We start from the raw sequence: 16,037 nt of genomic DNA, 5'->3' as shown, positions 1-16,037 counted from the left end.
CTTTAGACTACTTGTATTTTGTATTGGTGAGGTTGAGTTCACGGTTGGTAGCAATGGATTTTTTTAAAGAGATAAGACTTGTTATTACTAGATAAAGGAAACTTATTAAAACCAACCCAAATCGAGAAAAAAAATCCATATCATGTTGTAAGCGAGGATGACGAAGAAGTAATTCGATGTATAGTTTTTGCCATTTTAAATAAATTACACGATGAAATCTTCAATAATTAAAAAAATAAAAAAGAAAAGAAAAATATAATTTTTCTTTATTTCGGCACTTTCAGTCTTCTTTTTCTTTGTTTTGGCAACAGATACATATCAAATTAGTTCCCGTTTGCATTGAAGAAGAAATACGTAGACAGATCTTCTCACATGATGTTGAGAAATGTAGTGATTGCTGGGCTAATTAGAGTATCCGTGCCAGTGTAGGATTCAAAGGAGAATGAAGCAAGGATTGTACAATAGATTATTATTTATTCATCGATTTTTTCGGGAATCGCTGATTAGAAAAGTCTCCATAGTATTTGTAAGCTGTAGAGGCCTTAAATTAGGTGAAAGTTCCTGTAGCTACTTTACGGTAGTATGAGGTGCTGCCCTAGGTATTAGAAGTACGGTATAATTTTAAACATGAATATTTATGTAAAATGATTAATATAAAATCAATTTGCATAATGTCGAATGTTTTTGCGCTCTGTTTAGATTTCTGACTCGTGTCTGAGATATAGGAAGTGCAGGAGCGCCTGTAAGGTAACGGTTATAGATAAAGAAAACTCAGTCTGATTAAAGTGTAGTGTAAAGTATAACAATAACAAATCGTTCCAGAGATACGAAAAACATGATTCGAGATTGCTATACTACCTAAACTGATGTTGTTGAGGGAATTTTTTTTAAAAAAAATGCTGCTTTCTTGTGGTTCTATAATATTACAGCAATAACTTTTAGCTGCAGCTTCAACAAGGTTTCACAATTTCATAATTTTAAGCAGTGTTGCAAAGTTATATTCATCATTAGAATGTCAAATTATTGTAAATGATGTTATGATCCTTACATTTATTGTAAACCATCTACGTGATTGAATGTGGGATTTATCTGAGCACGTCTTCCATGTAATTAATTTTGAAGAAAGTAAAACTTTCCATACCTTATAAATTTGTTGCTACTTGTTAGAAAAGCATCATACCATGGTCTTAGTATTCGGCACTTAGTACTTCCGATGCACATTGACACGTCAGTCTCATTTACGTTATTACTGTTGTAGAAGTCTCCAAAATGGGATGTTTACGGATGTTTGCGATACTATAGCGCCCGTAGTTTATGACACTGAATGATAAATGTGGTATTGTAAGTTTTCGAATAATATGTAGATTTGAAATCTGTGATAACAAGATGTAGTGCAATTTTATAAAATATATTTTATCCGGTTGGCAACACTGTTTGTCTGGTGGTGTTGCAGAGAATACCAAACAATAGCCTTTTCGTCGAATTTTATCAATAGTTATATCAACCTTAAAAGTTCAAAGGTTGTTTGAATTGAAATGGCCCAACCTGCATATACATATAGTAATTCGAACGAAGATGTCCTAGAACGGACACATGAAGATATAAATATACTATGAATGAGTATTTCACTTAAAAAACAAGCAAAAAATTGTCAAGTTTTCAGCCGTCAGTGAATGCATTTGTAGACTGGAAGATAGATAAAGCTAAATTATCAAGTAGACCTTCTTGCTATGTTCGGTAATATAATAAAAAATCAACTTCCAGGTTAATTTTGGTAAAAAGAATTTCCTGAGTACAAAACAGAAACTATTGAGGATACAGCTTACAGAAAGTGACCGAGGATGAGCTGTGTAAAACAAGTTTGTACCGAGTGCGGAACGTTGCATAAAAGTTCAGAACTCAGGTTGCTTATTATTACGCAAGCCTAACTTACGTAACACAGGAGAACCATGGTATTTTTCTTGAAGTGTATGGTTCACAATAAAAATGGAATAAATGTTGTCTACTTTTGTGTTTAAGGAATAATGTCTGTAATATTTTGAAATTCGATTTTTAATTTGCTAATTATGTTTTTGTTTCAGGGACATCCGTTTATGGAGTCCTTAACTGAAAATAGAGCACTTCTCTACAGTGTGTTGGGCTCTGCGGGAGCAATTCTTGCTCTTGCGATGGGTCTGTTGCCTGATATGGCTCAGCAGTTTGAAATTGTTGAATTTCCTTCAGAAGTAAGTATTTACTTTTGCAGATTTTATTCTTGCATAGAAAAAATTGAGGTAGAATTAGGTTTTCTAAACACGTCTTTGTAACATATTTTTTATGAGGTTAAGGTATAGGATACGAATATAAATATCTCAGTATTATTTATTTATATATAGGCCAGTGGTCGAAGTGAGGCGGTATGCGGTGGTATGGTTTTTCAATGATGAAGGCGTACCGTCGCTGGTTTTTCAATGATTAAAACATACCGTCACTGGAAACTAGTTGCTAAATACTTTTAACAAATCCATTTTTATACACAGTAATTGACGAATAGCTTTGCACGTAAAAACATTTTATTTATGTAGAAATAATTTCGAAGTTGACAACACTGGCATTTTTGTTATATTTTCCCTACCTTTTGTTTTTAAAATGAGGTGTCCTCAAAGAAGTTCATCTAGTTTATATTTTGATGTCCCATATTGAATTATTTCTTTGTTGTGTGTGTCTTCTTGCCTTAATGCTTATAAATGCTGTGTTTTGAACATGGGTGGATTTAGGGGTTATCTGCTGTGGAGTGAACTTTCCGGGGGTTTTGAATACTCCACAGTCGAGTTGGGGGACCGGGAGTTTTCCCGCAGAAAATTGTTAATATCATCAATCGGGTTTTGAGCATTTTCATGTATAATTCTCTATAATACAACATAAAGGGATATTTTTATTTTTATTTTTTTCAGAAAGTTGTTGGCGGGGATCGAAGTTTCTCCATAGCTCCCCCCTCCCCATTACTACAGAGAAGTTCTCTAATGCTTTTCAATCATTATGTAAATAAAAATGCGATACCCTCACATATCCTCACAACAACAACACCCTCACTGCATTTAAATATTTTGATAGCCGGTATGTCGAGACAAAATCGTAATAAAACATACCGCCTTTGCTTTCATTCCACTTCGAACACTGTATATAGGGATACAGGTGAATGGAAAAAAGGGAAATAATTTATTGCCTTTGGGAAGAGTGAGGGTGACTCTTTTCACTTTGTGTTTACATTTAAGGTGTTATCCTTGAATTGATCTTCCGAAACTGTTACACAAGGTCGCGAACATAGCCCACCATCAATAATACAATTGTATTATAAAATAATAACTAGGATAATAATAAATATAAATAAACAGTGATTACTGTTAATTATACTAAATAACCAGTGATGGCGCTACAGAGGGGCTAAAGAGCCCCCAAAAATTCCTTCGTGGTGGAAAATCTCTCCGTAGAAGCTGAGTGAACCACTCCAACGAGTTTTGTAGATAACTCTGTAAACACTTGAACATTTGGAGAACATGCTGTACGTTATACACACAACAGCATATCAAACAAATAAATGTACGAAGCTTTTTACTGCATAGTGATAGAGAGTACACAGTTCGTAATACAATATTTATAGTAAACATAATATAAAACATACCTGTTGCAGCATGGTTTTATCGAAGTAATACACAATACGGAATTTGAATACATAGAATTCCCATTCACAAATTGCTATACAATGCAAAAATTAAATTACTCAATTTGAAACTTCACTTCGTAATCCATTATTTACATTAACCATAATGTAAAACACATTATTGCAGCATAACTTTGTCGAAGTAGTGCATAATACGGAATTCCAAATACACACATTGGAATACAATACACAATTTCACCTTCAGAAATGAAAACCTGATAGTAGTATGACCAATAGCTCGCAAAAAGCTCTTGACGCCCTTTTTACCATCTGATTTCTCTACACAGAAACAAGAGCTTTTGACCTAGTATTCTATGTTTCCTTTTGTGACGTTTTGCAGGAAAAGTTCCTGATTGATGCTGCAGAATAATTGTTCTGGATGCAACTTTATCCTTTCTTATGTTGCTCGGAGCCTTCGAGAAGGATCGGTGACTCTCATTGACAAGGTCGGAAAATCCACGATTCCACCCTACACTAAGATTTTTTTTCTCCTTAAGTGTAGTTTCATGTACGTTCCACATTTGAGCTTATGTCCACTGTTGATGAGCTATTGTCCGCATTTCTAACGTAAGACTGGCAATGAGCTTATATCTTACACTCGTAGTGTCTTGATCAGTTTTATTTTATTAATACATCTCGAATATTTCCAAAACCATAATAAATAATATATAAGAAATTATTTATGTAATGTATATAAAAATATATGAGGGGTGATCAGAAAGTACGGTTACAAAGCTTGCAGTGAAACGTGTATATATTATTTCATACAACCAATACAGCCAACAGTTCGCCTAGTCTCCATATCGGTTGAGGTACTTGTCGCACCGTGGGATGAGTTTGAAGATTCCCTCCTGGTGAAAATCCTGTTCTTCCGTGTTCAGCACGTTGTCACGAAATGCTCCACCTCTTCGTCTGAAGCGAAGCTCCTTCAAGTGCGGGAGCTCCGAGGTGCTCCTTCAAGTGCGGGAACAGATGAAAGTCGTTTGGAGCCGTAACGTGATCATCCTGCTGTCCTGAATCAGCTCCTCCACGCGAGCTGTGTTCAAATCTGTTAATGCTGTGCTGGGTCGGCTACTGTGTTCCTCATCGGTTATGTTTTCGATGTTTTCTGTACCAGCTGCAAACTTTCGAGACCATTCTGCGAAATGCAGATGAGACATTACAGTCTCTTCGTAAACCTGGACCAGCTGCCGGTGAATTTCAGCCGCGGTTACATGTTTCACTCACGAAATCGAATAACTGAGTGAACTTTTTCGCAAGATCAGTTTTCCAAACGAGTCGCCATTTGTGTTTACCTACAACTAGAGCCGTAGGTGGCAGGTAGCTGAAACTCTACACGGTTGCCAACTCCATGTATTAAAATTAACGTACACTTCTCATTTCTCTCTAAGAGACGAAACTCCAAAATTATTGGCCTTGTAACCTTAGCTTCTGATCATCCCTCGTACTATTTACTAGCGGATTGTATCGGTTGTTTCTTTTCGTAGTGGTGATACATATATTCCTATACGCACATCTTTCTTGTAATATTTTTAATATTTGTAACTGGCTTATGTTGTACGTTGTGATGTAATTCATCTTATTTTTGTTTCAGTTCCGCGTTATTCTGGTGCAAGTGCTTGTGGCAGATTTTGTCTTATCATTCCTTGTAGACAGGATATGTCTATATCTTTTTGGCGAAGGCAAATTGAATATACAGTGATTTTTCTTCTCCTAAACACTTGACTGAAATTTGAGAATGGAGGCGCAGTATGTGGTGGACTGGTGGCGTTGTTTGGTCACTTTGCATAATGCACATGTGTGTGTGTTTGTGTTCTGCCACGATTTCTTTCTCAAAAAACAATGCGAAGAAATTACGTAAAGCAAGAACTTTCTCTCTGAAGAAAACAAGAAAATGTGGGAACAAGACAACACAAAGAAACTGTGGTTCAAGGTGCTTTTCACAGACATTTTTTTTTTTTTTTTCTGGTATGGATGCGTAGTCGTGTGTAGCACAGTTATTGTGGTAATCAAAAACAATGAGTTTCGAGAATAAAAGGATTAAAATGCAAAATAATGTGCTTATGTGCATATTGTTGAATAGTTGTGTATATATATATAAATCATGTGAAGAAAGATTCACTTCATATGGGGGTGAATGAAATTCACTTGAAATCTCTGGAGACTGTCTCTGGTTAATTATGTATGTATTAAATTAAGATGGTTTTTGTAAGGATTACAGAAAAAAATGTCAAGTTTTGTTGACTTCCCTGGAATGGAAACTTTTAGAGCAAATACAGATTTATGCCCTTCAGTTCAGCTTTTTCTTCTTTTCTTTCTTTTTTTTAATATATATATATATATATATATATATATATATATATAGTTTACTCATGTAAGAATTAATCGTACAAGGTGTGATCAAAAAAGACGGCGTTTTTTTTTTAAAGCAGCAGCAGCTGCTGACGCTATAACCATTTGATGTACTTTGTCCGATAGCCTCATCCATTGAGACTGGTAGCGTCAAGTTGAAACACGTTCTGACTTGTCAGTGAGCGTCCAGAGCCTCTAGAGTGAGGTTGTGTTTACCGTGTCTGTTGTGCATCATGGATATCGAACAATGCGTGAACATTAAGTTTTGTTTGAAGTTGTAAAGAAAGCGCCAAAAAAAAATAAATAAATAAATAAAAAATAAATAAATTTTGAAATTAGTGTGTGACGATAATGCTGTAACTCGGAAGACTGTTTATAAGTGGTATAAGCGATTTAAAAGCGGAAATGAGTCGGTAGAGGACGAGCAACGTTCAAGGCGTTCATTAACGTCAAAAAAAGAAGAAAACGTACAAAAAGTAACAAAAATTGTTCGTTCAAACAAACGAATAACTATTCGAGAGCTTACCGAAGAACTTAGCATCTCGTACGGGTCCGTGCAAAAGCATTTTAACCGATACTTTGCAAATGAGAAGAGTGAGTGAAAAAATTCGTTTTCCAGACCTCACTTTTGATCCGCGAGTTTTTGACCGAAAAAATATTCCTATATGTGCACATCCACCGTATTTTTCGGACCGTATGTGACTTCTGGCTTTTCTCAAAAATTAAAACCTGCTTTAAGGAAAACGTATGGACACCATTCCTGACAGTAAGGGGCCACGACGGAGTAGCTGCACCCCCTTTAAAAGAAGCCTTCTAGAAATGCTTCCAGTCGTGAATTCAAAATTGGGAAAAATCCATCGCTAGCCAAGGACAGTACTTCGAAGGAGATTACATCAAATTCCAATAGTAAAATCCTATTGGAAATTGATGACATGCCAGTAAGTCATAGCAACGTGGGTAACATATATGAAGTTCTTTAAAATGTAAATCCTGTGTTCAATATATAGCAGGTGATTTTTACTATCATTCTACGATTCGGCATATTCTGTAATATAGCACTAATCGATTTTCTTTTTTAAGGGGGGAAGGGGGTCCAAAGAAAGCTACAACTCTGTAGAATTCGTAAATTTGTGTATAATTCGTAACGATTTCTTGAAGTGATCCAAATCCCGGAGGTAACGTGATATCAGATTTTTTTCTTTTTTTAATAAAGAGTTACAGTCATGGAATTTATTTTTCCTTGCCATAGAGAGCCTATTACAACTTATTTTTAATATAATTGTAGTGGATTGATATTTCTTTTGTATATATATATAATACAAAACTATTTCACTGTAACAAAATTACAGACAATTTTAATGATTAGAGTGAATACAGAGACTGATAACAAAGAGAACGAAGAGGAAATAGTGAAAGTAACGAGGAAAAAGAATGTAACGGCAAGAAATTCAAACGAAGCATATATTACGATACCATTTGCGAAGACATTTGAGGTCATAGACTGCAGGAAACCAGAAGAGATGACATCGAATGACATGATTCGAAGCCTCATCGAACAGATTCTGATTGGACGTGAAGCAGAGATTGAACAAACTATCTAAATATGTGTTGATGCTGCGAACGGAGATGAAACACGGTATAAAAAAATTTGAAACTGAAGTGTGACAAAATTTGAAGCAAAGAATATGCAAGCCAGAAACCAATCCCGTCGTTGACATTGAACGAAGATGAAGGTAATCTTGAAATGGTGTTAAATAATGATAGTAATAGCAATCTTATTCTTAATCTAGCCTTGAAATTGCACCCAAAGTAGGTGAAAAAAGCACAATTGGCAAAAAGTCCTCAATTTTGCACCTGAAAAAGAACTAAAATATATGATTATTATTAATGAAAAAGATGGATATATATATAGTTTGAACTTAAATATTATTTATAATTTAACCTTTTGAAGTGGGATAGATTACTGAAGAGGCAAACATATCAACTAAGTTAACCTTAAATATTTAGGAGAGTTATGTGTTAATAATTTGTTTGTGACTGAACAAAGAAGAGTAGTGTACGGTAAGTAGGAAGTTCGATCGAGTCGGGGTTTTCTTCCCCGAATATCGCCAAACCACTGCTAGGTATAGCTCTGTACAACGTGATGTTTATGTATGAAAGGGGATGAATGTATTATATTCAGTGTGTGAAAATGTCTCTCGGGAAAAAATGGATTAATTGATATGTGTATAAATCGCAATTACCTTCTGTAATCTTCTGGTGAACATAGTTTGACGCATTAGAGTGTCTGTAGTGTTAATAAAACACTTAATCAGTGTTCTACAATTAAAAAAGAAGAGACAGACTCTTCAATCTCCTAGGAACAGTACCTGGTGAGGTGAATTTATTTCATTTTTTTTTATCTTAATTAACTTATTGGTGCAATTGTGGTGTTATAAAGAGGTGAAAAATAATTAATAATTCGAAATTACCATAATTTAATTGTAATTTCTTTCGTGGAAACATTTCATAATATTTTATAACACAATATAAGTATTAGCAAACATGGCGGATAGTAATGATATGGAAATAGTTATTAATACGACTGACTCCAATGCATCAGAAAACAAGAATACACAAGAAGTTCCTAATGCGAATGGCAATCAATATACAAAAATGCACAGTACTAAAATAATAATAGTCCCACAAACAATTATTTCTACTCAGGGCCAAACAATTCCAAATGACGCTAGCAAAGTTAATGTAGCTATTCGAAATCAATATAATAGTAAGCATACGGGTCCATATTTTGTTTTCATCAAATCTAACACAGAAGATCTGGGTCGAAAACATCTTATGGCTATAAGTCGAAAACTATATTTAGCAGGTATCGAAGACATCAAAAACTTCGAAACAATAGGTAAAAATCTAATAGAAATACATTTCCACAAAAGAACATCTGCTAATAAATTTCTAGACCATCCTATACTACTAAAAGAACAGAATTGGGTTGCTTATATACCTAATCATGCAATATATACTATGGGAGTAGCCAAAGAGGTGGACCCCACGGTGGAAATAGATGAACTGTTACAGGAAATCAAATGTGATGTTCCAATAGTATCTATTCGTCGCATATTCAGATTAAATGAAGAACGTCAAAAAATCCCGACTTCAACTATAATATTAACATTTAACTCACAAATTTTACTTTTGATATTAAACTTTTCTTCCTAAGACAGAATAGAACCATACGTCCCAGCTATTAGACAATGTAAACTATGTTTAAGATACGGACATACTGAACGCACGTGTAAGTCGACAAAGCATTTTTGCCATAATTGCTCACTGGAACACAATGCACCTGTACTTCCACACCTAAGTGTTTTCACTGTGGAGAACCACACGGAGCATTTTTTTCAAGACTGTACGGAAAGATAAAGACAAGAAAATAATGCAATTAATGGCTGAACAAAATATTTCATTTAACGAAGCCAATAATCAAGTAAGGAGATCGAAACCTAACCAAGGCACAATACAATATAGCACTGTTTTACGACCCAATGTTACGAATAAAACAAACTCCGTAAACAATAAAGTCAATACTTTAAATTCGCCTGTTCTAATCGAAAAACCATATACAGCAAATAGTTCTTCAACTGCTCAATTAGAATCGGCTCCACCACCATGGAAGAAAAGAAGGAACACAGACAATACGAACATAAGCATACAACCGGGATCTCCTAGATTTTCCACCTTTAATGAACACAATTCTAAGAATTCAATGTAAAGGACTTACGTATCTAGTTAATCTGACAAAAGTTACAAATCTAATCCTTTAACAAGAAATAATAGATTCAACTTTAGTCTCGAACAAGGTAACTTTAGCTCCGAACAAGGACACTTTTCCAAAGATGAGTCTTCATTCTGCCTAGAGCAAGGGGATATAAAGAAATTAGATAAAGAGAGAATTGGAAGAAAACAGCTTACTAATACAAAATGGGAGACACGTACTGGGACACCCGGCTCACTTCAACTTTCACAAGAATTACAAGAGAAACGAATACAAAAATTTAATATATCGAAAGACAATGTATCTAAAATTAAAATAGCAATCAAGCAACTCTTGGGGAATGTATTATCTACTGTTAACAGTAATCTCTCTAAAGATGCAATAGACCAATTAGTTCAACCATTCTATAGTCTCATAGACTCACTACAATATTAAAAAAAATGTGTGCAGTTTCATCCCTCCCCCAACAAATAATTACTATAAGAGTGATAATGTATTGTAGCAATAAGAGGAGTTGAATTATTTTACAGTGGAACACACAAAGTATTTTTTCTAAACAATATGCCATCAGGCACCTCATTCAAAACTTCCACCCTCATGTATTTTTTATACAAAAAACATGGGGTAAGCCAAACTTCCCTATTATTATTCAGAACTATAACGTCATAGAACATTTGAGGGAAGACGGTTATGGAGGATTAACAACATGTATTCATAAAAATATAAAATATACATATTCAAATGTCTACAACATATCAGGATATACAAATGTTTGGTGTAGAAATAGAATCTATCAGACTTTTAAATATGCACATTCCTCCTGACACTATACCTAGCATTAAATTTTGGTCAGAATTATTTTATAGAAATAACTTTGACTATATTATTGGTGATTTTAACACACAAACAACTCTAACTGGAAGTACAAAACCAAATAAGGCGGGAAAAATTTTTTCTAAAGCATTACACAATTCTCAATATCTACTTTTAAATGATGAAACAGTCACAAGAATTACGGTCGATGGGATTAGTGTTCTTGACATAACACTTTGCAAAATACCTCATTACATAAAATCTTCTTGGAAAGTTTATCACGACGCATTTGGTAGCGGTCACTTACCCATTATAACTAGTACTCATCCATTACTCTCACAAAACTTCGACCAAATTAATCAAATAGCAACTGATCAACACCTTCAAGGCTTCAAGAGACTATCCAGAATAGAAACGAATCTCAATTGGTCACTATACAGTACAAATTTCTCACGCCTCTTATCCAGAAAAGACATCAGAATAGACAACTTAAATGAATTGAATAATTTAATAATTCAGACAGCAGCCATCACTAAACATGAATCTACCGATAGATATTCACAGACCAGTCGTAAAAAATTACAAAAAAATAAAAAATTCAATAAACCTCCATGGTGGACGATAGAAGCTCAAAAAGCAGTCAATTTCCGACAACAAGCATTCCGTATATTTTGTCAAACACGCCCAGCATAAGATTTTTTACATTATGTAAAAATTAAAGCAAGTACAACTCAAATTGTCAAGAAAATTAAAAGAAAGAGCTGGGAAACATTTTGTAATTCTCTCTCGTTTCAAACACCGAAACCTATAATTTGGATTTTTTTTTAAACAACACCTCAATAAATTTTCTTCGTACCCGAATACAACGCATATCGATGATTTTTCATGGATACAGAATTTTCATCGTTCCCTAGCGCCAGATACGGTGAATATGTACAATGCAAAAGTACAGGATAGTTTAAATACTTCAACTAATACAAACCTTGAATCAAATTTTACATTAAAAGAGCTAGATCTGGTTTTGAACAATGTTCGCCTGGCATAGAAGGAATACAATATTGGCATTATAAACAACTTTCCATTGAAGGTAAACAGATATTACTTAATACATATAATAACATATGGGATACTGGAATAATCCCAAATACTTGGAAAAAATCATTAATTGTACCAGTGTTAAAACATAACAAACCATGCCATGTGGCAACAAGTTATAGACCCATTGCTTTACTCTCCTGTACTCTAAAAATCTTTGAACATATGGTGTTGAACAGACTTCAGTGGTATGTGGAATATCATCAACTACTTCCAACAAATATGTCTGGCTTCCGGAAAAATAGTAGTACATATGACGCAATAGAACCTCCAATCTTAGATATATGGCGTACTTACCAACAAAAACAATTTTTAATTGCAGTTAGTATTGATTTCCAAAAGGCTTACGATTCAGTAATTTTGGACATCTTACTCCAGAAAATGATTAACCTCAAAATTCCTAACAAATTCACTAGAATTATATATAATCTTCTATATAATAGAAAAGTATATATCAAACTACAAAAAATAATAACTAAAGCAAGATTCACTTCATTAGGGTTATTGCAAGGCAGCAAGCCTAGCCCTTTGCTTTTTAATATATATCTCAGAGATTTATTATTAATGTTACAACCCAGATAAATGTTCAAAGTTACGCAGATGATATTCTCATTTGGAATAATTATTCATCAGTAGAATCAGGAATTATTCATCTTAGCAAAATTCTAAATAATTTACAAGAGTGGAGTTTCAGGAACGGTCTAGAAATCAACTGGTCAAAATCATCTTACATAATCTTCACCAAACAAATAATTAAAAAGACCCCGAGTCTTAAGATACAGAATAATAATTTAAAATGTGCGACGAAAATTAAATATTTAGGAATAACCTTGGACCAAAAATTAACCTGGAAAAATCATTTACAATATCTCATTAATGAAACACATAAATATCAAAACATATTAAAAAGTCTATGTGCCAGAAAATGGGGACTTAATCCATATTTAGTAAATAAAATTATGAATCAAGACTTATCTTTGTCTTATCTTTATGAAAACCAATCCTACTTAGTTTCTGTTAAGGCATCCGAAGTTTCGATTTTCATATTTTCCAGGAGCTGACACCTTATTTTTCCCCCTCTTTCCCTTCCGGACACTAATCCTTTCAAAGGACCTCTTGAACAGGGTCTAAATCATTTCTATTCCTTTTTCTTCAGTATGTTTATTTGCATTAGAATAGGAAGTAATATTGAGGTCTCAAATCTTCGGTAATAATAATAATAATAATATAATATAATATAATATAATATAATATAATATAATATAATATAATATAATATAGCAGACAGATTCCGTGTGAGGACAGATTGTATTAAAATCTATAGAATCGCCTCTAGCGTTAGGCAAAAGTTACAAAATAGTCGGGATTGGAGAGAAGCAGTGTTGCCACACTTGGTACAATTGTACCAAATTCAGCCCTTTTTGTCATTCATCGGCCCGTTGGTACCACGCTGGCATTTTCAGCCCCTTTTGTGAAAAAGTTGGTACAATTCTACCCAATTCGGCACCATTTAACAAATACTTGTCACATTTTCTAAAGTGTCGGTAAGATTTCTCCTGTATCTCGCGTTACTTATACTGTGTGTTGGACTCTTAAAAATGCTGTTGAACTTGTGTCCTGTGGCGTTGCACCGCTTAACACTTAGGAACTTTGTGCGGAAAATTCGCTGTTCTAACTATACTAGATGCAAATGACGCTAGGTGGGCGCATGTCCGCCACGCATGAAGGAGACGAGAAGGAAGCAGTGTGGTGGAAATATTACCTTCAAACCTTAAAAAGAAATAGAACCACACAAAGACGTTGTATCAAATGTTGAATATTCTGAAGACCAGCGTGTGCTCAAGTACGTCTATAATTTATGTCATTGCAAAGATTCTACACTAAAAGATAATAGCACGAAAAATACATTGACATAATTGCTGGCTTACAAGGCATTAGTGACGCCATATTGACGAATATAAATATATCCGAACATTTCTCCGTTTTATAGATCTATATCGACACGTTGATTTCTGTTCTTGGAACAGAGAGGTTGTTTTACAACATTACCTCTTTCAGTTTCGTGTTATAAAGCCATGTATTACACTGGTATAAAATTCAGCCCTTTTTGTTTCAATTTGGTACTATTTTTCAGCCCACTTCAGAGCTAGGACTGTGGCAACACTGGAGAGAAGTGTACGCACCATCAGGACATACCCTCTGCATACGTCCTACAACTAGCTAAATGTTAAACGAAAAGTTCCCACGCAAATTTCATGTAGAAAGTAAAGCTACTGAACTCAGAAGAGCACTAAGAATTTTTTAAAGTAATGGTTATGCTGGCTAAGCTAAAGAAGAGTCGATGAAGAAAATGAAAGAAATATTGCAGTAAAGAAAGTGGGAAGAAGCGGAACCCATACACACGTACACACGCGTTTGTCCGGCACAATGCTTACTAGGCGGGAGCTGGGTGGAACAGGGTGAACCTTTAAATTCACAACACTTCAATAATAATAATAATAATAATATTAATAATTGTATAATAAGTTTTAAAGTTGCCCCAAAATTTGGCAAAACTTACTTAAAAGTAGGGATTTCGGGGAGGGTTGTCCGTACCTCCGAGAGACAGCTCTGCAACTACCCAAATTTTAAACGAAAGCGTTCCTAAAGTTTCATGTAGAAAGTATTCTACTGTATGTCTTAAGGAAAATAAGTGTAATAAAAATAACTGAATATCACTGAACAGTAAGGCATATAATAAACTAACATGTAGGATGTGCAGATGTAATTATAAAAGCTTTGCTACAAGAATACCTACACAGACCAAAATTCAGTGAGCTCTGAAATACAAAGTAACAAAATAGCGTATAAGATTCAGTCTATAGAGCAATTGTTTCTTAAAGAGTGGACATACACTATTTCGAGAATCGAGATAAGACGAGAAATGTTTACAATACTTTTCGCCTCGTCTCGATTCTCATCTCCAAAGCGAGGCGATAATTTGGTTAGCCCTGTCCAGTCTCGAATGTAAAATGTTAATTGTCGTCCCGATTTTGTTTATTTTGTTTTAGAAACAAGATGAGAAATTCGTCTCCTCGTGGGCAACATTAAGCAAAGCCGAAATATTTGCCAGATGCCATGTTTTTGCTTGTAATGGTATAACCTGAACGATAATAATTTCCTAATTTTTAATCTTCTAGGAGATAATTGTTTTTAGTTTATTATTATTACTATTATTATTCCTGAAAATTTGATAGTTCAAGTATTGAAACATCCGAGTATTCAAATATCTGAATATAATAAAACGTATGTCATCGCAGATCAATCGCCATAAAAAAAATCCTAAAGTAAAAAATGTCCGTCGTGGATTCGATTCATGAACCTCGAGATTACTGGTCGAGCGCCTTGACCAGCGAACCACCAGCACTACACGGTAACCGCTTCGTCTTTAATCTGGTTACATTAGGTTTCTTTGCCTCTGCTTGCGAATTTGTATGTTATTTTTCTTCGTTTCAAAACGTCTGTATTTCTTTTATGACGATATTACTAAGTGTTGATAAATGCAAAATGGAGAAGATTATAACATCTTATTTCCATGTTGTGCCTCGAATATAGGGCATTGGATGGCGAAGGATAATACAGGTACAGTAACATTTTGGTAATATTCGTAAATACATGATTCATGTAAAAATATTTTTTTCTAATTGCATTTTATTTTGTTTACTAATTTAGGTAAGAAAATATTGAAACGTCTCTGAGTCAGACACCCAGTGGCGTATTTAGGGGGAGGGCTTCCGGGCTTAAGCCCCCTCCGAAATCTTACTTACTATAGTAAAGTATATGAAATATCTTGCAGAATTTTCAAATTTTCAGGCAAAGCCCTCCCCGAAAGTTAGCAAAGCCCTCCCCGAAACAAAATCGTAAATACGCCACTGCAGACACCTCTTTTAGCGGACATTTTTTGATTCACCACTGGTGTTCACTTTAGAGAGGTTTCACCGTAATATCTTAAATTATTTTTATCACTCAAAAAACTGGAGTCCTAGGCTCCCCAGCCTCAGGTTAGATCCACCACTAAGAATATGCCCCTTAAAACAGAATTTACACATTGGGACACGGCTCCACTTATTTCAAATGAAGAATTCGTATACCAAGTTTCATCTTCCTAAGTTAACAGGGTGGGAAATATTAAATTTTTCGTGTAAACTTTGACCTTCATTAGGAAAATGCATGTTAATTACGTTTGTTGTGTGCCTAAAACCTAAGCTGGGTGAGGGCCAAGTCAGATACCAAAAGTTATCAAAAATCGATCCAGTGGTCTAGGAG

The 16,037-nt window shown here is 34.5% G+C and overlaps 1 protein-coding gene across 1 annotated transcript in view; it reads left to right on the top strand.

Annotated features, from left to right (window-relative positions):
- LOC145672356 (endoplasmic reticulum transmembrane helix translocase) overlaps positions 1 to 5,998 on the top strand; it is an 82,551-nt gene extending 76,553 nt beyond the window's left edge. Inside the window, exons 21-22 of the mRNA XM_081741546.1 lie at positions 2,082 to 2,225; positions 5,295 to 5,998. Coding sequence (XP_081597672.1) covers positions 2,082 to 2,225; positions 5,295 to 5,402 — 252 coding nt within the window. The 3' untranslated portion in view covers positions 5,403 to 5,998. The remainder of the gene's footprint in view (positions 1 to 2,081; positions 2,226 to 5,294) is intronic.
- The last annotated feature ends 10,039 nt before the right edge of the window (positions 5,999 to 16,037 follow it).

The sequence above is a fragment of the Thermobia domestica genome, chromosome 2 (genome assembly GCF_964235325.1).
Source record: "Thermobia domestica chromosome 2, izTheDome1.hap1.1, whole genome shotgun sequence".
Lineage (NCBI taxonomy): Eukaryota > Metazoa > Arthropoda > Insecta > Zygentoma > Lepismatidae > Thermobia > Thermobia domestica.
The sequence above is the reverse complement of the archived record's forward strand: the minus strand, read 5'-3'. Positions and strand labels throughout refer to the sequence as shown.